General features: G+C 46.9%; 5 protein-coding genes across 5 annotated transcripts; 3 read left to right on the plus strand and 2 right to left on the minus strand.

Annotated features, from left to right (window-relative positions):
- Positions 1–566: 566 nt before the first annotated feature.
- On the minus strand, positions 567–2,308 carry GL218_09139 (Ubiquitin carboxyl-terminal hydrolase isozyme L5; the record flags this gene model as incomplete). The annotated part of the gene is made up of 6 exons (XM_033585965.1): positions 567–1,099; positions 1,160–1,365; positions 1,429–1,610; positions 1,664–1,772; positions 1,822–1,916; positions 1,970–2,308. 6 exons carry the CDS (start codon positions 2,306–2,308, stop codon positions 567–569), a joined length of 1,464 nt encoding a protein of 487 aa, XP_033439911.1.
- A 1,819-nt stretch (positions 2,309–4,127) lies between these two features.
- On the plus strand, positions 4,128–8,021 carry GL218_09140 (uncharacterized protein; the record flags this gene model as incomplete). The annotated part of the gene is made up of 3 exons (XM_033585966.1): positions 4,128–4,711; positions 4,772–6,858; positions 6,913–8,021. 3 exons carry the CDS (start codon positions 4,128–4,130, stop codon positions 8,019–8,021), a joined length of 3,780 nt encoding a protein of 1,259 aa, XP_033439874.1.
- Positions 8,022–11,306: 3,285 nt separating this feature from the next.
- Positions 11,307–13,650, plus strand: GL218_09141 (uncharacterized protein; the record flags this gene model as incomplete). The annotated part of the gene is made up of 4 exons (XM_033585967.1): positions 11,307–11,366; positions 11,441–12,013; positions 12,089–12,229; positions 12,295–13,650. The coding sequence occupies 4 exons, from the start codon at positions 11,307–11,309 to the stop codon at positions 13,648–13,650; spliced, it is 2,130 nt and encodes a 709-aa protein (XP_033439875.1).
- Positions 13,651–14,916: 1,266 nt separating this feature from the next.
- GL218_09142 (uncharacterized protein) lies at positions 14,917–15,343 on the minus strand (the record flags this gene model as incomplete). The annotated part of the gene is made up of 2 exons (XM_033585968.1): positions 14,917–15,175; positions 15,288–15,343. The coding sequence occupies 2 exons, from the start codon at positions 15,341–15,343 to the stop codon at positions 14,917–14,919; spliced, it is 315 nt and encodes a 104-aa protein (XP_033439872.1).
- A 1,454-nt stretch (positions 15,344–16,797) lies between these two features.
- GL218_09143 (Protein transport protein SEC24) lies at positions 16,798–19,791 on the plus strand (the record flags this gene model as incomplete). The annotated part of the gene is made up of 3 exons (XM_033585969.1): positions 16,798–17,439; positions 17,498–19,714; positions 19,780–19,791. The coding sequence occupies 3 exons, from the start codon at positions 16,798–16,800 to the stop codon at positions 19,789–19,791; spliced, it is 2,871 nt and encodes a 956-aa protein (XP_033439873.1).
- Between the last annotated feature and the right edge of the window lie 2,786 nt (positions 19,792–22,577).

Consider the following 22,577-nt stretch of genomic DNA (forward strand, 5'->3'; position numbering starts at 1 on the left):
GGTTAGATATAACTGCATTTGTTTTAGGTACCTGTTACTTGGGCATATGCACTGAGATATACCGCCTCTGGATAAAACCAAGCATACGTAAAAAAGAAGAATAAAGGGGTATATGGCACAACTTGCAGGTTCGGTATTCGTAATCTTGCCATCTAACATAGCTACCCCCTATATCTGCTTTATTATCTATGCGACTCGAGTACCTGATCTCTTCAACCGATCTTACCTACCCCCTATCTAAAGAACACGCCCGTTCGGAGCAAGTCATAGCTCAATATTGGGATGGCATTTATCGTCTTCTTCACTAAAGCTGCATATATGTCTTAGTCCTACGGTGGAGGACATTGTGAATTCGTGACGAGATACGTAGTCTCTGAATTAATGTTCCTATCTTCCATAATAAATCCCTACGTTTCCTGTATTAAGTATGTATTGGTCATAATGCTGGCGTTCATAGTCGTAGTATCATCGGGCTAGTAATCTAAGAACGGACCGAGTCTCATATGTCCCCCCTTCGTCCGTATTAGCAACGAATCGTTGCATACCAAATCCTATTCAACTAACTATCATGACCCCATATCCTGGATCAGCCCCCTTAGCACACCCTTCTCAGCAAGAGCCCGCACCCAATGGTGTATCGCAGGAGTGTAATCCCGCTGCCGTCCACGTATTATATCCACCGCCTCATCAACCGTCGCCAACTCAGCAACGTACTGGGCGTCGAGCGAATCCTGCTCCGTTCTTAGTTCTTTCCCTAGCTTTGACGCCTCATCTGAGTTGAAATCCGGGTGGCTTGTCCTGATCTTGTACAAATCCGGAAGCTCTTGAGATGTGATATATTCACGTGTCAGGTTTCGCTGGGCGAGATGAGAGGCGGGGAAAGCTTTGAAGGGGTCCTGGACGGTCCAGTTGGTATTTCCGCTGTAGAGCTCGTGTAAAGCATGGGAGCAGGCTAGGCTGGTAGCAAACTCCTTGGCTAGAGTCTGGAGAGGAGATTGGCAGATGGCTAAGAGGCTGAAATCTGGGATCTCTGAATTGCGCGTCATACGCTCTTTAATCGCCGTGCTTGCGGTGTCGATCCATGAATCCGAAATAGGACCTATGGTTATCATTAATTAGTAAAAAGTTGAGATGTTTTATTCCTAACAAGAGGACATACCAAGACACAATGGCTTCATTTCAAAGCCGTCGAGTTCCCACACCTGGCCGTTTACGGGAACATAGGCGATGTAGTGATAGTTTGTCTCGACAAGCCCTTTGCGTGCAGCACGGGTAGACTTCTTTTGCGTTCTTCTTTTTTTCACCGTTACTGACTCCTCATACTTGTTATCAAGACATAGATCCTCGGAGAGGAGATCAATTCGTCTGTTGGATTAGGTTAGATTAGGTTAGATAACTTTTAAGAAAAAACAGGAGGTGTAGTTGTACCTTGCAACGGAATTATGGACACTTCGGATAAAGTCATTCTTGTCGAGGGAGCTGCCTCGATGGGGAGGTGGTAGTTCTTTTGTCGACTCCCTAAACTTCTGGAGTTCCATACCGAGGGTGACGTCTTGAGCATTCATTATGATGTTCATGAGCGCTACGGTAGCGCAAGCATTTGCCGTCGTCTATAAGTCTGTTAGTTGACATATAGTCCAAAGGCTTAAGGAGAAATACATACCTGATTAGTAAACCAGAGATAGTCAGGACACTCCTGACGGTTCACCTCATTTCTTGGCTCATCAGATCCATCATATTGGAATAAGAAAATGAGACCATGAACGGGTTTACTGCTCTGGTTAGCATTGCCATCTCGATGATATGGGGTACCAATCTTACGGTAGGAATTCTAGTATATCTGGATCCAGACTGTACACTTCTTGAACTTTGAAGTCCTTAGCTTCGAGTTCTTGTAGAATGGCATTGAAGAATCCCTAGATAGGTCAACTAAACAAGTAGGGACGAATCTATTGGCTACACAACTTACAGGCTCAGATTCAAGTTCTACCCAACCTCCATATTCCTTCCGCTCGTTCTGGGACATTCGATCTAGGGCTGCTTCTAGGAGTGGACGAGGATCTTCGGGAATGATGTTCTCTTTCGCAATGAGAGCTGCTTTGCGCTTTGGGCGGGCTGATGGAATAGCAGGCTGGATAGGTGTTTTATAAGCAGGAATGACATACTCCTCATCATACTTGGTAGGTGCCTTTGTCGCTCTACCTGAACGACGCGTGCCGTTATTGGGCGTGTCGGTATTCTTGGCTTCATTGCTATGCACGCTGTCTGGAGACACGGGAGGTGTCCCAACTTGCTCAGGTTCTGCCATTAATATAGTAAAATAATCCAACCCGAGCCCTCACTTTTGATAAAGTAGTGTTATGTAACACAAGAGCAAAGATGGTAGATGGCACTGCGATGTGCTTGGTAGTGGTGTAATGAGAAGACTGGATAAGGCAAGCCGTCAAAAAATGCCTTGTAGGAATTGAGTATGGATTTTAGGAATTTTCTCAAACGAAATAAATTCCGGGGATCTTATTCCTAAACCGATAAGATTAAGAGGTAGATATTTGTGTTGAGGAAAGTGTAAAGTGTGGATATTAATTGGCAATAAGGCGTGGCAGTGAGATGTTAGATATAAATGTAGATGGCGGAGATGTTGTGGACGATAATTTAAGCCTCACTAAAACAATCTAGGAAACGACAACCGCAAAAATATTTATTTATTTATGCAGACCTGTACTTAATTTATCAGTAAGATATATACCTATGTATGCATATAGATAAGGTATGTATACCTATATTTCTTGGTTAAAAAAAATAAACATTGACTTACATCCACTGGCTCCAAGGATAGTTGAGGCTCAAGTAAGGCTATAAGAACAGTATGAGTTTTTATCAGGGATTATGTTCCCCATCCTGCTGTATTTTTATACCGGCTGTGAGCTGGATATGTTAATTAGGTATTCTTTGCATAAATGACTCAGGGGTTTTAAAGGTTGGGAAACACAAAGGCAGTGGTTTGATATACCTCTACGAACACATGCCTGATACGTGGCATGCCCTGCGTCTTTCCTTCTTATTTCTTTTTAATTCATTTATAATACAAGCTCTGCTCGTATTCACCGTATAGATTAATAGGTACCTGTTTTAGTCATTGTTCTCTTTGTATCTGTTGAGGTTGGCTCGGCTAGGAGAGGTTGAGATATGGTTGAGCTGTGTCGATGTCACCTGTGATGTGATCAAATTGAGGGGATGAAGCTGATGTAACGGAATAATTTCCGACTATCTATTGATAATATTATATTTTAAACAGTTTCATATTATCAATTGATTACACTTTTACTGTTGGAATACATCTGGATTAAAGGGAATTGATGGATGATGTCCATAGCAGTCTTTTGACTGTGTAATTGATTGTTTATATGTGCTAGTACTTAATGCAACACTGGAGTAATAGGTATAGGAGTACCTAAGATTGGTTGCATGTACCTGTAGCTATAGCTTATGATGTAGCTACCCGTTCCCTACCAACGTTATGTACCCACTTTTAACTAGTGGATGTACCTACAAAGCTCTAAAACGTCTAAACTTTTCCGTCTGTACGGATTACTTTACTTGGATACCTATCCCACCTGCCCCACGCTATAATAGTGCTACACTATAACTGCTACCTTCAATTGACAGAAGGTCATAGCTCCAGATAAGGAAAAAAGGAGCTTCCGAGAAATGCTAACGGTTGGCAAACAGCTGCATGTGACAGTTAAAAAATCTTGGCACCATTCAAAAATTTAGAATTTCTGAATTTCTAAACGCGCCCGCGTCGTGATGTTGCTTGTATTTATTGCCAGATCAACCCTAAAATTTCCGCCCACTCTTGCCCACTCGCCTATTCGACGAGCTCAACAAGGTATTTACATACCTCACTCTTTTGCGCTGGCTCGACAACATAGACAAAGTTAAAAACAACATATATTTGACTTAATTAAACACCTTTACTGGTAGAATTTAAGTCAATATATCTTGACACTTTGTCTATTCTCCCAACCAAAAAAAATTCCATTTGCCCAATCAATCGATCAACCAATTTACCAACTTGGTCGATATTTTCTTCCGCTCCTGATGGTTCGTCACCATCGCGGTATGCAATGAATCCTGGGACGCCGCGCGTGGGCGCTGGAGGTTTCCCTCAAACACCGGCTGCTAGAACTCAAAGATCACGTCAGGCACAAGATGCTAAGCCTCGAACTTCTTTACCAACTGCTCCCGAAAGCCAACCTACTTCCGCTCCGAATAGTCAACCGGTAATCCCTACTACCATTATCGACGCACCGACCCAGCGATTCTATGCCTTCGCCATCTACGTAGCCCTTCTAGGGTGGCGCTTCTATGACTGGATACAGATATTAGAGGATAATGGCGGCTCATTCTACTTTTTCTGTAAATGGGTCATCTTTGACTTTATTTTCTTCTTCTCTTTACCTTCGATGCGTATACCTTGGTTGGAGCTGGCCGCACCGACAGTTTCTATGATTTTCTTTGGCCATCTAGTATTTAACTGGCTTCTAATGTTTAACATTCCCGTGCCTTGGCATTCCTGGCTTCTCGGTCTGGTTAAGGTCTTCTATGACAAGGAACTCGCTATCTCTGAGCACAATGTCAAAGTCTCGAGCATTCTGCATAACTCCTCTCTTATCATGGGAAAGCAGATCATTAATATCCTTCCTGAAGGGTAAGTCTTGGTAACCGTGCTACGTACGTATAGTAGATCGTTTCTAACTCGTTATGATAGCTCTGCCCTTCTTAATCCTGAAAAGAATCCTTACTGTCTCGGCCAAGGCCAGAATGTAGCGACTGTACCCATCTACTTCAACGCTACAGTTCCCGTCGAGGTCGAACTTCTTCGTTTCGATCTGGAATCAGATTCTCAGGAGGTATTGAAACTCAACCGTAAAGAGATTAGGGAAATCGGCAAGCAGTCAGCGAAATCTATCGAAGATGGAGCATTGGGGATTTATAGATACGACATTGCTATAAAGAAGCCAGGTGTTTATCAGCTAAACAAGGTCCTTGATGAGTATAAGCTTGAGGTTCAAAGACTTACTGAGCCTACATACATTGTTCCTTGTCCGAGAGCCCGGGTTCGTACGGCGCAGTCGGCAACGAAGTGTATCGGTGATCTATCCAACTTATCTCTGGATGTTTACGGAACGCCGCCCTTAAAGATCGTCTATAGCCGTACCATCAATGGAAAAGATCACAGTTTCCATTTTCAAAGTCTTCAGCCCGACGGGTTCGTATCTCCCCTGCTTACTCAGAGATCGACTATAATGCCCTTAGGAGAAGAGGACTATACCTGGGCCAGGTTACAGACCGTCGAGGTAGGCCTGAACGAGTCGATGAATTCCGCAGGGGAGTGGCAGTACTCCATTGACGAAGTTCACGACGTTTTTGGCAACGTTATCCAGTATCCTCAACCTGAGGATCCCGACGCGAAGCCTAAACCCAAGCACCTATTTCAGAATTTCGTCGTGCGAGAACGCCCCAGAGCTACTATCCAGGGCTGCGACACTAGTAACCCCCTCAAGGTTGCTAAGGGAAAGACGACGAAGCTTCCTGTCAAGATTGGGCGCCCGGGTCAAACTCCGGATAGTGTTTCCCACACTCTGACCTGGCATTTCTCGCCAATTAACACGCTTACTAAGAGTGGTGATCATGGCGACGTTGTCGAGGTAGGTACTTTTACTGCCAAGAGTGTGGACGATCAACCCAAGATCAGTGCGCCGGGTTTGTATACTCTAAAATCTGTGTCTTGTGACTCTTGTGAGGGAGAGATTGAGGAACCCTCATCTTGCTTACTGCTCAACCCTCTTGAACCTACATTATCGATACAGGCCGAGGAGATTCCAGACAAGTGTGCTGGTAACTCTATCGGACTTCGGGTGAATCTGGATATGATCGGAACTCCTCCCTTTAGAGTTGCATATACCGTGACTAGCGATTCTGGACAGAATAGGAGGGAGACGGTTGAGATCAGAGGCCTCAGACAACAGATCGACCTTCTGCCTAGGAACGCCGGGCGCTACCAATATCGCTTTAGGAGAATCGAAGATGCTATTTACACTGTTCCCCTACCTTTGTCGGATGAATATTATTTGGAGCAGAACGTCAAGCCGCCTGCGACAGCGTATTTCAAGTCAGACCGCCGTAGCATCAATGCTTGTCTGGATCAGCCAGTCAAACTTGACGTGGCTCTTCTCGGAGACGGTCCTTTCACGCTCGAGTGGGAGCTCGTACACGAAGGTAAAAGAAGGTCTGAGAAAGCGACTGGCATCGAAAGCGATACCTTCACCATCGAAACTGCTCCGTTATCGACCGGTGGCGAGTACACCTTGGCTCTTAAGAGTATCCGAGATAAGACAGGATGCCGCATATTCCTCAAGGAAGAGGCCAAGATCTCCGTGCGACGCCAGCGACCGCGGGCAGCATTTGGTGTTCTTGATGGTAAGAGGACAACTACGGTTGTTGAAGCCGCTGCGGCCCGTCTTCCCTTGAAGTTGTCCGGTGATGGGCCATGGATAGTGAGCTATCGCAATCTTAACAGTACTTCTGAGGAACCCGGAGTCCGCATTGCGAAGACTGGCAACGACTTCATCGAAGCTAAGGAACGAGGCATCTACGAAATTATTGATGTGAGGGATCATGGGTGCAGTGGTATCATTAATCCCCAAGCTAGTAGTTTTGAAGTTAAGTGGTATCCGCGTCCCGAGCTGTCGTTTTCGCCCAGCGAATCGATCCAGCCCGCAGATAAGGAAAATAAATTCATCAAAAGAGACGTCTGCGAGGGCGACGTGGATGGATTTGAAGTTTCACTTAAAGGTAAGCTACTTTTATGTTTCTATAACCCCTGAATTATGCTAACGTGGATCTTAGGCTCGCCTCCGTATCATGTGGAATACGAAATCAAACATAAGCCGAGGGCAGGTTCGGGCTCGGTGGCCCGAAAAGAGTTCGACGCTGCTCTCGGGAAGGCATCCATCGCCCTAGACACAGCTAAGGCCGGACTATACACTTACACGTTTTCTGGCCTGTCGGACAATCTCTACAACGACAAGCAAAAATCCCAGCCTCTCACACTGGAGCAGACGATTAACCCGAAGCCGTTCGCTTCCTTTGTCAAACCCGGTCAAACATTCAAGATGTGCATGTCTGATTACAGCCCGCAAGAATCGATTCCCATTAGGCTAGAAGGCAAAGCACCATTCTATGTCGAAGTCGAAATTAAACAGCATTCTGGGAATTTACCCGAGATATTCAGGATTCCTAACATCCAGACCAACAATTACGCCATCGAAATCCCCAGGCAGTACCTAAAGCTTGGTGGCCAGCAGATTAGAATCCGCAAGGTACGCGATGCCCGTGGTTGCCAGCAGAAGACGGAAGGCGGTGGTGGAGTGGTTCATATTCAGCTTTATGAAGCGCCATCTATCTACCCTCTCGAGCAGCGATCCGATTATTGCGTCGGTGAGCGCATCGCCTACACGCTTTCGGGCACACCTCCTTTTGAAGTACACTACGAATTTTCCGGCAAACAGATGAAGGCCAAATCCCAAACCACCAGCTTCCGTCGTATTGCCGAATCGCCTGGTGACTTCACGATCAATAGTATTAGCGATAAGGGAAGCGAGTGCCGGGCAGCCGTTAATCTAACTAAGTCTATTCACCCCATGCCGAGCGTCAGGATTAGCAAGGGGCGTGTCATCCAAGTCGATATCCACGAAGGAAGCGAGGTCGAGATCTTGTTTGAATTCTGGGGTACGCCGCCTTTCGAGTTCACATATACTCGTAGTACCAACGCTCGGAAGGGACAGAAGAGCCAGATATTAGAGACGCGACATGATATCAGCTATGAGCATAGCAAGGTGATCACGGCAAACTTGGAGGGCACGTACGAGGTGGTAGCTATTAAGGATCAGCACTGTGCTTTTTCGACACTGGATCCCATTGGTAGGGACAAGGGTCAGAAGTCGCTTAAATACTAAGAGGCTCCCTAGGTATCTTATCGAATTGGCGGAGGAGGATTGGACATTGGACATGGACATGGTCACGCGGAACGAACAGGCCGCATATGAAGAGCATGTGGAAATAATGTAGAGCGACGGGGAGGAACAGCTATGTGCGGCTGTTGGGGCATTGCATGAGCATGGCGTTCCGGTAGGATGACAGCTTTTGCTGAGAGGATTGCCATGGCAGTCCAATATAAAATGTGATTCTATTGTAAACCCAGGACATGAGATTGTCGTTATGTGTGTATGACTGTGGGGTTGGATACCTCAGGTACTTTTAGGTTAGGATGGGCACGATATGATGCTTGAGGGTGAGCTGAATACCTTTGTTCTAAGATGGATATATCCAAGAACGGTTCTTTATGTCTTATGCCTTGTGTAGTCGTATAGTTGGAGATATTGGAATTCAAGGGGGTAACAAGTTATGAGCGAGTGACCTATGTTAGGTACTTAGTCTGCCTAAGGTTGGTAGGTACTTGGGTATATAGGTTGTAATAACTCCCTATTCAATCACATACGACCATAGGATCTGGAAAACTCGGGATCCCGTCCGCTCTCCCCTTGATAAACCCGATACCGCCGGACCAGTAGTTGGGTCGGTGACGACCAGCGAATCCCCGGTGTTGTATGTTTTTTTGCTTTTTTATTTATTTAATTTTTTAACATTTTCTTTTTGCTCATTCCTCTCTCTTTTTTTCTCTTTTTTTTAGTTTATAGCTAGTCTGCGTGTCGGGTGCCCCGGTGTCGAACTACTCCGTTAGCCCGGGTAGCTCCGTATAGCTCCGTGGTTGTTCGGGAGTTGAGGTCGGCAGAGGAGATATATAGATAGGAGTGGTTGGTTATGGGGTATTGTCTTTTAGTATTGCGGTATATGCCGTTGGCGAAGAGGAGATTCTGAGACGGAGGTATTTCTGTGATCTATGAAGCTTGCTTATGGTCTCTGACTAGAGGTGGTCCAGGATTTGGGTGAGGCTTATTACTCTAGTTATAGGAAGTTGGCAAAAGGAGCATAGTCGAACATCGAATCTCTTGGTACGTTAGTATAATTACGTATATATTCATCTTTAGAGTTTATCCTGACCGATCGAATCATTAGGTATGCGTAGACAAGGCTAAAACACTGATGTCTCCTATTTTTACCATGTATAAAGACGTAATAGGTCTTTCACGTGAAAGGAACAAGGGTGAGATTAGCTCGATGCCAAGGCTTCATCGCGAGGCGCCCCAAGTCCTCGGGTCTCATAGCCAAGGCTACTATCGGTATACTACTATCCGACAGATAGACCCCGAGGCCATGTATCGTCGCATCCCATACGATCCGTTATAATCTATCTTCGCACCAGGCCGTACTGCTCCAATAGGATGTCTCCCGAGAACCACCGATCGAAATATTCCTACTTCAGCTATACGATATTAAGCAAGATAGCTAGCCTAGGTCGCCCTATTATGTACATAGTATAAGTACTTTAATAGTTAGGGTCGTTATTTGGGACCCTTAAGATCTCAATGATCTACGCGACGGCGCCCGTTGTGGATTTGTTTTCTTTTCTCTTGAGTCTTAGTGCCTATCGTGGCCGAACTACTGCAGATATCCTACACGACTAGACTAATAAGCTATTGCTAAAATAGTAACTATCAACACTTCCGAACACTAACGGTTGGTTAACTTCCTCGTTAAAAATGAGGCGGGATCGGCGAACTCTCCACGTAGCTAGTTTTTTTTTTTTTCATTAGCCAGCTTTATTTATCCGTGAGGCTACACTTTCATCCTATGGTTAAGGCTGGCTCGAGTCTTTCGGGAAGATTTTTTCTCCTCCTCCTCTCTGGTTGTTGTTAGCTTAGCTTAGCTTTTTTGGAGCTAACGGCTCAACATCCGGCGGCTTTATGGAAGATCAACTTGTCAACTGACTCGATACCTACTTATCAAAAGTTCATATCTAGATAACTACCTAAGTTAGCTATTAGAACTCGTATAGTTAAGATAGTATGACGGGTGTCTTTTATTTGACATTCTGCCTACTTGCGGTATTATTGTCGTCGAATTTATGAGCTGGTATCTTCACCTGGTTAGATGATAGAAAGATAAATCATAAAAAATGATATGTTATTTTTGTAGAGAACATAACATATAGTATATAGTATCTCGGGAAGGCGGAATTCTCCAGACCCCCCCAATAGTGACGCCTTAATGAAGTGTCTTTATGGCGGATTTTGGTGAGACTAATGGCTTTACTATACCTCTCGAGGCTAGTCGTCCTGGTCGTCTCCCCTGTTCCCCTGTTCCCCTGCTTTGAATGTCGTTACAAGCTTCTACCAGCTACCGACGCGTTTTCATTCTCCACTTGGCTCATCCTTGGCCCTGGGGTTATTTATTAATCACATCGGGTTTCTGATATTCTTCTATGCTTGACTATCTCGTTGACCTCTCTTTCTTTTTCTACTCACCTATCTATTTATTGGAATACATAACGTCCGCGGTGAAGAATTAAAGACGATCGTATGACGAGGGACACGGAAACAATCCGAGTTACCAATTGTAGCTTTTTCAGGGGTTTCTCAACCAATCACGTTTCTCGGTCAGCCAGGGCTACCCCCAGATCAACGAATCCCATCTATCCTCGGGCGAAATAGTTTTATCTGGGCCACGCACGGCACGTACACACCTGAAACGGAGACGTCGGCAATAATCAGAATCCGGCTTTGCTGATACACAGCCTGCATATAAGGCGTTCAAATAACCTTACATCACTGGCCTCTTTTAGTACGAAACACGCCACATGTCAATGTGTTCGTAAAAGAAGATATCTATTATCTTTGAGGCTGGCTACTGTGGTTGATTTAAGCTGCAAGTTATGAGAATAACCTCGTATTCGACCATTTAGAACCCGAATTCTCCAATTCCTCCCCGCTCATTGTCAACCTGGAACTTCTCATGGATCTTAACGCATACGCCCTCTTTTTAAGTATTACCTTCTTAAATGAGAGCCTGTTAACAAGATACTACATTATTCAACCTTAGAGCTTGATACTTCGGTATCGTACTTCGGTTGACCTAAGGCTCAATAGCTTTCTAAGGCTCGCCACTCTTTCGGGTCCTAGTGGTTCGACGATAATCTTTGAAACAATAGGAGGGACTATCAAAGATCGGCTTTCTTAGGAGGTACTGATCTTGGCGGTGGTTTGTTTAACTTATATAACTTGACCAATCCGCAATTGCTTCAAAGGTGCGACGACAAAACATTGCTATCTAACTTCGCGAATATGGTCTACTGCGGGAAACCCTCAAAGGGCTGTCAGATGTGTAGGACGAGGAGAATAAAGGTAGGCTGCCATACAGGCAACATATCCCCTTATATTCCCTCGCAGACTAACCAGCGCTCTTCTCCAAGCAATAGTGCGACGAGACAAAACCAACGTGTACTCAATGCACCAAATCACGCAGACAATGTCCTGGATATAAGGACGAGTTTGATCTAATCTTCCGTAACGAGACGCAAGCTACGGAGCGGCGAGCGCGGAAGGCTAGCAAAAAGGGGCTGGCGATAAGCACAGGGAAACCAGACTCTACGCCTAGAGACATGAAGGTGTCCCTGGTATTTGGTAACACCGCCATACCATCCATAAAGCAAGCGGTCATTCGTCCGCTCAACATCCCCATAGAACAACAAGCTAGTTGTAGCTTCGTCTCTAATTTCATCCTAATGCCCGGAGAAGGAAGCGGGCGAGCTTTCATGGACTTTATTATCCCGCTGCTGAAGGAGCATCCGCAAGGCCACTTACAAAACGCCTTTAATGCGTGCTCAATCGCTTTTCTAAACAACCGAGGAGGCGTGTGTAATAGGTTTTCGGACAGAGCACTGTATGAATATACGAAGGCGCTTAATGGGACAAATGCCGCTTTGAGGAATCCAAAGACGCAGCTGGCGGATACGACACTGGCTGCTGTTTTACTGCTGGGCTTATTCGAGGTATGTCTATCTTCCATTAGAGTGTCGTGTATTATTACGATGGAGTTCTAATATGGCATATATTTATATATATAGAGTATTACAGCCAAACAAATCGGCATGCTAAACTGGGGTTCACATACCGAAGGGGCTATACAACTCGTCAAAGCTCGAGGCAAAAAGCAGTTAAAGACTAAAATCGGCCTAGGTCTCTTCATCGCCGTTCGGACCCAAATGGTATGTTTACTTTCTATTCGGCATACAACTAACTTACCTATGACTACTAACAAAAATATAACTAGATTATCCACAGCCTCACGGCGGGAACAACTCCTATAATGGGCGCAGAATGGTGGATCGACGACGCGATCAGGGATAAAACAGCAGCATCATGTCACCGGCTCATGATCAAACTAGGAGAGTGCCGAGCCGAAGTAACACGGCTGATGAACAGCATGGCGCGAACCCCGTCCAACATCGAAATCATGACGGACATGCTCCGACGCATACAGACGGTGGACCAAGAAGTCGTCGCCTGGATGCGCAACGTGCCCGAAGAATGGCGCTTCCGCACCGTGACGTGGGAGGACCACGTCCCCAACGGCGACTACTCCAAGGCAGAAGTGTTTCCCGGCCGCGTCGACGTCTACCACGACTTCTGGATCACCAGCGTGTGGAATACCTCGCGCACCGCACGTCTGGTCCTGGCCTCCCTCGTCGTGCGCTGCGCCGCTTGGATCTGCAGCCCGGTTGACTACCGCACGACGCCCGAGTACGCGACCGCGGCGCGCACCTGCGTCGAGACGATCACCGATATCATCGCGTCGGTGCCGTACCAGCTGGGGTGGCGTCCGGGCGACAAAAACGGCAGACAGCAGTACTATACGCCTCCTTCTCTCCTTTCCCCCCCGTCTTCCCTTTCCCTTTCCCCTGTCTCTTCCCCTTCCTTTCCCTCTTCCCACTACCAACCCCACTACCAACCTCCAAATCAACCCCCAAACCAAACCCCCCAAAACGGATTCCCCTGCGGCTCAGAATCCTCCCCCAAGGCGCTCGCGGGCTACTTCCTCACGTGGCCGCTGATATGCCTGCACAGCCAGGACTACACGACGGACGCGCAGCGGGCGTGGATCCACGGGCGGCTGCGGTTCATCGGGGACGAGCTGGGCGTCAAATACGCGCACGTGCTGCGGCAGCTGCGGATCCGCATGCCCAGCATGCTGATCCGCCGGGACGCGCTCATGGCGAAGCAGGCTAGCGGCGCGCGCGCGCAGCAGGATTACTTGAGGGTGGTGGTGGGGAGGTCGCAGGGGCAGGGGCAGATGGGTGTGAGTCTAAGTGCGGATGTATGCTTGCGGTCTGCTTCGTTTGCGCCGCCGTTGCCGCCGGGGTTGTCGGCGGGTGCGTTTGTTGGACAGGCGGCGTTGAGGGAGAGTTGTGGGAGTGGGAGTGGTGGTGATAATGGTGGTGTTGATGAGGGTGAGGGTGATGATGAGAGCGGTCTTAATAATGGTAATGATGGCCCGTTACAGTATATCGAGGCGCTGCGGAAGAAACACTTCGAGCAGCATCGCGCGGAGCTGTTGGCGCATGCGGCTGGAGGGCAGGATGCGGGGGAGAGTCAGAAGTGGGTTGCGCAGCGGTGGTTGGTTGTGTGATGGGTTGGTGTTGGTGTTGGTGTCGATGTTAATGATATTGGTATTGATGATATCGGTGTTGGTATTGGTGTTTGGGTTAATAGGGAGGGTCAACTTTCGACTTTCGACTTTCATGATCACAACTTACAGCTACTTAAGCTACCTACTATAAAAATCTAATCCGTAAGACAGCACGGTCTAGGGACCACCTATCTACTTAAGACCAGACGGATAGGATAAAAACGACTTGGCAGATAGTCAGACGGATAGATATCCGAAGCCGGATGAGACGGCACTGGCACTGACACTTCGAAGCCTACATATGTACCGCAACGCTATGATACCTAGGTATCCTATCCTATCCTATCCTTCTAACCGAACCCATATGGTCGATACCAGGGGTCGTTGATCAGCGCTGCGCTCACAAGGGTGAAGGTGGATTAGGAGGCCTCGATTGCGGCAACCAGCGACATATTCATTGATATATATTCATATCCACTTCTAGGACTCTAGGACTTAGATATCCATGTATAAGGTTTCTAGGTGAATTAATAAGGGTTTATATATCATTCTAGTATTTTTGTACTTTTTTATACGCGGAAAACAGTTTATGGGGGTTTACTGGAGCTATGACCGCGAGGCTATTTTACCTATCGGATACGGTAATACGTCGTATTTCTTTAATGATATGGGGATAAGTAAGGGACGGGGAATTTGAATTACTTCAACTCGTATAAGCACGGCTTTCTGCATGGGTTCTTAGAAATGTGTCGGGTGTAGATTAACTTGAGTTTGCTTCTCCCTCGGTAGGACTGCGTAAAATAAGGGATAGGATGGACTCGAAGGAGTATGGGCAACGCAGTCTCATGGAGATTGTAAAAATATAGTCGATAAACTTGCAAATATCTTTCGAATAGTTAATAAAAGCTGGAATAAAGAATTCAAACGCCAAACTCTCTCGTCTTCGCGATTCCTATATAAAGCCATCTACTAATCGGCTAGGGTATCATTATATCTCGTACAGGTTTCCCTTCGCTCCCATCCATGCGCAATGGCAGGTGGTAGATTTGAATCGACCATGCGTATCCAGCTGATTCATTTTCTTGGAGCTCGCGATTTCATCCGTGTAAGTAGCGAGTACACGTAAAACAAATATAATAAGAAAAGAGCCGTCAAATCGTATAAGCCCACTAGACGCCTCTAGGGAATCGCGAAGTCGTCTACATCATATACGCTAGGCGAACAGAACCTGCCTCATGAAATGCGCAGTATCTCGATTCCAAACGTCTACCTCCTCTTGACGGGGGGCGTAGAATTCCCTAGATTCCAAGCCTTAACGACCCAGCTCTGAGTCGCATCGACGTATTTCTCCTGTTCGACATGCTTGACGCCGACCTTCAGGCCGTCTTTGGTAAATACGAGGTTCTTCCGAGCCATGCGCTTCTCGGTGCTGTCGCGGATCTTGGTCGCCCCGAGGTATACTTGGTAGCCGACGAAGGCGACGCCGCCAAGAACGACGAGAAGGATTAGGAGAGGTAGTAACTGTCTGCGCGACGGGAGGAAGCGATTGCGCTTACGTTAGCGAATAGAACGGGGATCGTTATGAGGTAGGTAGGTAGGTATATAATAACGGCAATGGTAGAGATAAGGCTTAGTACCTAAAAGTCGAGGACTTGGCCTCGACTGGGATGTGAGATTTATTCTTCCAAACCATGATTTCTGCTTGTAAGAGTCGAATTGGTGATGTTCCTGGATGGTTATATGGAATATGGTGATTTGCAATTTTTGGAGAGAGAGAGAGAAAACGAGAAAGAAACTACAATGAAAATAAAGTAGCGTCCAATTTACCGGTGGCGGGAACAGTCTTGTGTTAGTACGAGGAGTAGTTATTAGGTTACTTAGGAAGAAGGTATAGCGTATATGTAGGTATATGTAGGTATATGTAGGTATATATGTAGTGATCGGCAGAGGACTTATAAGTTTTCAAGTATCACGGCCCTCGGGATCTAAAAAAAGGGATCTAGATAGAATGGGAAAGGGAACCTTAAGTTTAAACACGGGACACGGGAGTTGCATGTTATATATATTATTATAGGTAGGTTAGGTACCTAAGGTATGGAGGTAGGTATGGAAGTCTCAGCTGAAAGCAATCATTTATTCTTTTAGGGACCATCTCATAACCAACGTGCTACTATCGTAACGCAATCGCTAAATGAGATGCTAAAATTAGGTAGATGTACCGTAGATACGCCATATGGTAGTACAAGGGAAGAGTCTAGCCTGCCTAATCGAGGTTGATTTCACAGGGAAATAGCAGGATCGAGCTGGAAGTTCGGCACGTTTTGATTTGGATTGGGTTTGGTGCTTACAGAATACATGTATTATGAGGTACCTTAGGTTAGGTTAGGTACAGTGGGATCTCGGGGTTAGGTAGGTCTCCCCTCTGAAATGGACGTTAGAATTGAAAGGTACATAGGTACATAGCAATTATTATGGAAATAAGCTTTAGATCTTTACATAAGCATAAATCCATATTATTTCCCATCTTTTGACCTTGGCATAGAAAAAAGAAGCTTGGACCAAGTTCGAATATCATCAAACCCCATTGTTAGCATTAACCCGCAAGGCCTGCCAGCCAGCCAGCCAGCCAGCCCGCCACCAGGTTCACCCACCATTTTGTACAGTGTCGAATCACAGCGTCATTTGGCTTGTGAAATTGACAAGTTGCTGAATTCGGGTAACATCTATCCCATCGCCGATATAGTCCAAAATCATGATCTTGTAAACCACAATATTTACGCCTCGTGTTTTTTCACCTTTCCCTTTTTTTCCCCATCCTACTTCGTTCCATCATCTATACACGTCCGCTAGCAGTCTCCATCCCTTTTCGTTTCTGCTTTTTTAAAAACGTGGCCTCCGAGAACCACCCCATCCTCTATCGATTCGTGTCCACAAGTTCGAGCCCTTAGGTATCTAGTCTCACCACCAACACATCTACGTTTCGACACGACGACATATTCCTTCTACGTAATTTATATCTGGCGCGCACTGGGTCATTAGAACGTCCGCAGAAAGAAAAAAAAATCTTTGAACGCAAGTAGGAGGAAGACAGGATTAGGACAGGCCGATAAACGAGAATATCACTGATCAGTGATCCATTGCGCCAACATGGCTGCTCCCAATGACGGCTACGGCCAATACCCACCACAGGAGTACGACCAGGAGGCGCCATATTCCGACCAGCAGCCTACCGGTTACGAAGGTCAGGCATCTCCCCCTCCTCAGGCCGCATCGCACCATGATGGAAAAAAGAAGAAGAGAGGTTATGCCACCCAGGCATTCGAGTTTGGAAGCGGCGCGAACGCTGGCGCTACTGGCCCAACACCCGGCGGTATATCACCAGGATACGGAGGTCCTGCTCCGGGTCCTCAACCCTCTCCGGGTTACGGGGCTGGTAGTGCCTATCCTCCCCCGGATTTTCAACAGGGTGGCTATGGCTCTCCCGCACCCGGCCAAGCACCATACGGCGCTCCCCAGCAGACAGGTGCTCCTCAGCCAGGGTTAGGTGGTTACCAAGCTCCCGACCCATACTACCAGCCGGGAGTTGGACAGCCACCTCCGGGAGTCGCCGGCATAACTCAAGGAATGGCTGGTATGAACATGGGGCCTGGTTCCCAGCCTGCCGTTCAGCAACCTGCTCAGCAAGCTCGAGTCGCCTTAAACCAGCTTTACCCAACCGACTTGCTAAATCAACCATTCAACGTGTCAGAGTTAGATTTACCCCCTCCCCCTTGTATTCTACCACCAAATGTGAGTTCCGTGGAAATATTCTTCGCGTATTTATATCTATGGCTAATTCTCGTAATAGGCCAGTGTCACCCAGTCTCCCGATGCGAACTGCCCTCCCAAATATATCCGGTCGACCTTGAATGCAGTCCCTACTACGCATTCCTTGCTTAAGAAGTCAAAATTGCCATTTGCCCTCGTCATTCAGCCGTATGCCGCCCTTCACGACATCGACGATGCTGTGCCCGTTGTTCAGGATCAGGTGATAGCTAGATGCCGAAGATGTAGGACTTATATCAACCCTTACGTGATCTTCCTCGACCAAGGTCACAGATGGCGGTGTAATATGTGTAATCTTACCAACGACGTACCGCAAGCCTTTGACTGGGATGCTGCCGCTCAGAAGAGCGTCAACCGATGGGATAGGTATGAACTAAACCACTCCGTTGTCGAATTTGTTGCGCCTCAGGAGTATATGGTGCGCCCTCCGCAACCGTTGGTGTATCTGTTCCTTTTCGATGTTAGCTACGCTGCCGTCTCTACCGGTCTTCTTGCTACAAGCGCGCGTACTATCTTAGACAGCCTCAACAGGATACCTAATGCCGACCGACGAACCCGATTAGGATTCATCGCAGTCGACTCAAGCTTGCACTATTTTTCTGTGCCCAAGGATGACGACGAAAATGCGGAGACATCTATGCTAGTTATCAGCGACCTAGACGAGCCGTTCCTACCAGTTCCCCAGGATCTCCTGGTCCCCCTGATAGAAAGCCGAAGCAGCATTGAGAACTTTTTAGCCAAGCTTCCCGACATGTTCCAGAATAACCAGAGCAATAACTCGTGCATGGGATCTGCCCTGAGGGCTGGCCACAAGCTCATCTCACCATTAGGTGGCAAGATCGTGGTGCTCAGCGCTTCGTTGCCGAATCTGGGAGTAGGAAAGTTAGAGATGCGGGAGGACAAAAAATTGCTGGGTACGTCTAAAGAAAGCGGTCTCCTCCAGACCGCAAACAGTTTCTATAAGTCGTTTGCTGTCGAGTGCTCCAAGAATCAAGTTTCCATCGACATGTTCCTTTTCTCTTCGCAATACCAAGATGTGGCCTCGCTTAGCAACCTTCCCCGATATACCGGTGGCCAAACCTGGTTTTATCCCGGATGGAATGCGGGTCGCGCTGAGGATGCAGTCAAGTTTGCAACGGAGTTTAGCGACTTCCTATCTTCGGAAATTGGGTTGGAAGCAGTGCTTAGAGTACGAGCCACGACGGGCTTGCGCATGAGCACGTTTTACGGGAATTTCTTCAATAGGTCTTCGGATCTCTGCGCATTCCCGGCCTTCCCCCGCGATCAATGCTACGTGGTCGAGGTGGCTATCGACGAGACTCTGCAGAAGAACTATGTTTGTTTACAAGCCGGTGTCTTGTACACTACGTGCAATGGTGAACGGCGTATCCGTGTCATGACGCTCGCAATCCCCACAACAACCAACCTCGCCGACGTCTATGCCTCGGCGGACCAGTGTGCAATTACGACATACTTCACTCACAAGGCTGTCGAGAGAGCTCTCAGTAGCGGTTTAGACGCCGCCCGCGATGCTCTCCAGAGCAAGCTTATTGAGCTCCTCCAGACCTTCAAGAAGGAATTAGGGGGTGGAAGCATGGGCGGTGGTGGGTTACAGTTCCCTGCCAATCTGCGCGGCCTCCCAGTGCTCTTCTTAGGTTTGATCAAGCACGTCGGCCTCCGCAAGTCAGCGCAAATCCCGTCAGATCTCAGGTCAGCGGCTCTGTGCCTACTATCTACGTTACCTCTGCCGCTTCTAATGCAGTACATTTACCCTCGATTATATTCGCTACATGATATGCCCGATAATGCTGGAGTTCCCGATCCAGAAACGAGCCAGATTGTTCTCCCACCGCCATTAAACTTGTCGTCGGAACGATTCGTCACCTATGGGCTATACTTGATCGACGACGGCCAAACGCAGTTCCTATGGGTGGGTAGGGATGCAGTACCCCAGCTCTTGACGGATGTATTCGGCGTAGGGGATCGCACTCAGCTACGTGTCGGCAAAGGCTCGATTCCCGAGCTTGACAACGACTTCAACGAACGCGTCCGAGCCGTGATTCAAAAGAGTAGAGACCACCTATCACGCGGAGTTGGTAGCATCATCGTACCACATCTATATATCGTACGGGAAGATGGCGAACCAAGCCTGAAGCTCTGGGCGCAGACGCTGCTCGTAGAAGACCGGGCAGACCAAGGGATGAGCTTTGGTCAGTGGATGGGAACGCTGAGAGAAAAGGTAAGTTGAGAAAGCTTTGATGACCTAATTTTTCCCCATAGCATTTATGCTTATTTTTATTTTAGGTTGTGCAGTAGTATCACCACTACCTCAAACTGCATTGAGGATTTGCAAGACGAGTTCCAACCACTTCACCGACAAATGAAAAGGCCTTGGAGAAAAAGGAAGTAAATCGAAGTAACGCCAGCGAGTCATTGACTTGGAATTGGCGACATGTCAACTAGCGCCTCACATCGTGTTAAGTAAAATAGCATTAATAAGCCTTACAGCGGGCTTTATTTCAAGTCAGTGGGTCGATTTTGTTCTCAGATCCGTTTCATACGGCCGAATTAGGTCTAATACGTGACCGAGTGGGCTGCGGACCTGTTACGTGCCTTATCATGTAGAAAGCAAAGCTCCGCTAGCGAATTACAATCCCGTTTGGTGAAAAGGAATCTCGAGCCGATGTCTTGAGATGCTAGTGATACGGGTGATCGACATTCCGCCAGGTATTGTCCGCGTGTATCATTAATATGTCAGCAATTCAACATGCGTGCCCATTCATCTGCCCAGTGTTTTTGCCGATTTACCAGTCTCACAAGATCTCGCTGGTCTAGTAAGTAGCGCGGCAATGCCACAGTACCTAACGTAGGATATGAGATACATGTGATACATGCATATGGAAGATATTCTATCGGCCGTAGATGCAGCACCCGGATCGACTAGATCAGACCCGGTTGGCAGATGGAGCCGAAAATTGCGGGAATGGTGTGGGCAAGTTACCCTCATTTCTCCGAAGACACGGTACACAAACCAGTCATAAATCATTGTTGGACCCGGCAATCTGGGCATTGGGCGCTGCGGCGGATAAGTAGGTAGGTAGGTAGGTAGTTATATCGTAAGCGCCTCGGCTCTTTTGACAGAGCCGAACCTAGGTCTATGTAAGACTGGATTTGGAGCGGTAACTTGGCTTGACCTTTTTCCCTTTTTCCTCATTGCTTCTACAGGGTCTCTGGTAAGGGAAAGTAAAAGTGGCAGGTAGGTAGGCAAGGTAGGCGGGCAAGAGACGGGACGAATTTTCAGCATAGCGAGTGGCCGGGAGGCAGCCGGTGCCGAGGGGGGTGCTTCAGATCCCTGGTGATATCTTTGGGGTTGGTGTCAACCAGTCATGAAACGGACAGGGGAGGCTGTCGGGATGGGGTTTAAAACACACGCGCCGGGCTACAGTGTGCGGCGCTTACGGTGGACGCTTATTGGATGACCTAGCGTGTGTGGTTGAAATCTATCGGCGGTCGAATATTGTTGTGGCGTGATGGGAATGGGCTAGAGGACTGTTTATAGATGAAGATGAAGATGAAGGTGTAGAGATGATATTTTATTGGTTCATGTATAATGTATTATGTATAATGTATAATGTATATACATGTTTATGTACATTGATATAGTTGACGTGTGACGATAACAAGTTAGGTACCTGCCTTAATAATAGGTACCTATAATAGGTACCTAGAAAAGAAGACCCCGCGAGAAAGTGTGTCTCGATGCACAAACATCCCCTTACCCCTCCGACCCCACTAGCCAATCCTCTCCTATCAATTTAAGGTTCTCTCCTAGCTCCCAAGCCCCCCCCCTCGCCCATCGCGCTTCTATGTATACCTACCTTACATATCACACTTTCGCTCATCCCGTCTTGAGTTAAACTTAAAACATTCCTCGGGACTGGACTGAACTGGATTTTTTGTACATACCTACCTAGGTAAGTTTGGTATCGTCAACTTATACTAGACCTGCCCCTTTTATACCGAGCAAACCTGATTTTAGATCCCACGTGGAGAATTACCCGGGACTAACGTCTTAGGGGCGCTTGGAAGTACCTGTCTTAGATACATCAATATAGATAAAAGTTACCTACATGATTGATCATTAGGGGGGAGGAAGTTTGAAAACGAAGAGATTGAAAAGAGGAGGCTTATTAGACATATTTGGTTATAACAAATAAATACTGCACAAACATTTATCTCGTCTTTTATTAACATTTCTTCTCTAGTTATACATACATACATACATACATATCTCCTAGTCTCCTTCATCGGGTCACTTCTACGGCTGCTGTTCCCACACACGCTTGCTTAAACGACGATTCATTATCTGGTACTAGTTCTAAGAGGCCGTCCCATCCGTTTAGAACTTCCTAGTGTCTTGTCGCCGTCGCATTATTGAGGTCCCACAGTCCACCCAGCGCGGGATTCTATTCAATAGATCACCGACCCATACATACCAATATAGGGGGGCCCGAAGGGGTTTATCCACTGCCATTGTAACGGCTCAGCTCCTTTTTTGGGTTTGGGTTTGGGTTCGAGCTCTTTGACATCTCTTGCCCATCATCTCTGCCCCCCGCCCGGCCTGCCTGCCCGCTCGCACCCGCTTCACTTTATTTGTTTTTCTGAGCATCTAAATTGTTGGTTCTACCACATACAATACCTCATAGTATTATTGATACGATTGCCTCGTCTTATTATTATTATTGTTATTGCCCGACTAGTTTATTATACGAAACTCACCTGGGGTAACTAAACAGTTTCGTTTCTATTTTAACTAACTAGTTAGTTATTTATTTTTATTCTTTTCTACTCGGTACGAATCACGTAATAAATCTGAAATAATCCCTACCTACCTTGAAAGTACCTACCTAGGTACTTAAAACTGCCTACGAGGGAGGTATCTAACCTCTATTTCTATCTCAGAAGGCGGGGCTCGTTCCAAAGCTCTTGTCGTTTTTTTATTCAACTTTAAACCCAACCGACGCCTTCCACTTGCCGCTTTCCAATCGTGCGGTAACTAAATCTGAATCTAAAGGTAAGAGTTATTTTATTTTATTTCCTTC

The sequence above is a fragment of the Daldinia childiae genome (assembly GCF_008694065.1).
Source record: "Daldinia childiae strain JS-1345 chromosome Unknown Scaffold16, whole genome shotgun sequence".
Lineage (NCBI taxonomy): Eukaryota > Fungi > Ascomycota > Sordariomycetes > Xylariales > Hypoxylaceae > Daldinia > Daldinia childiae.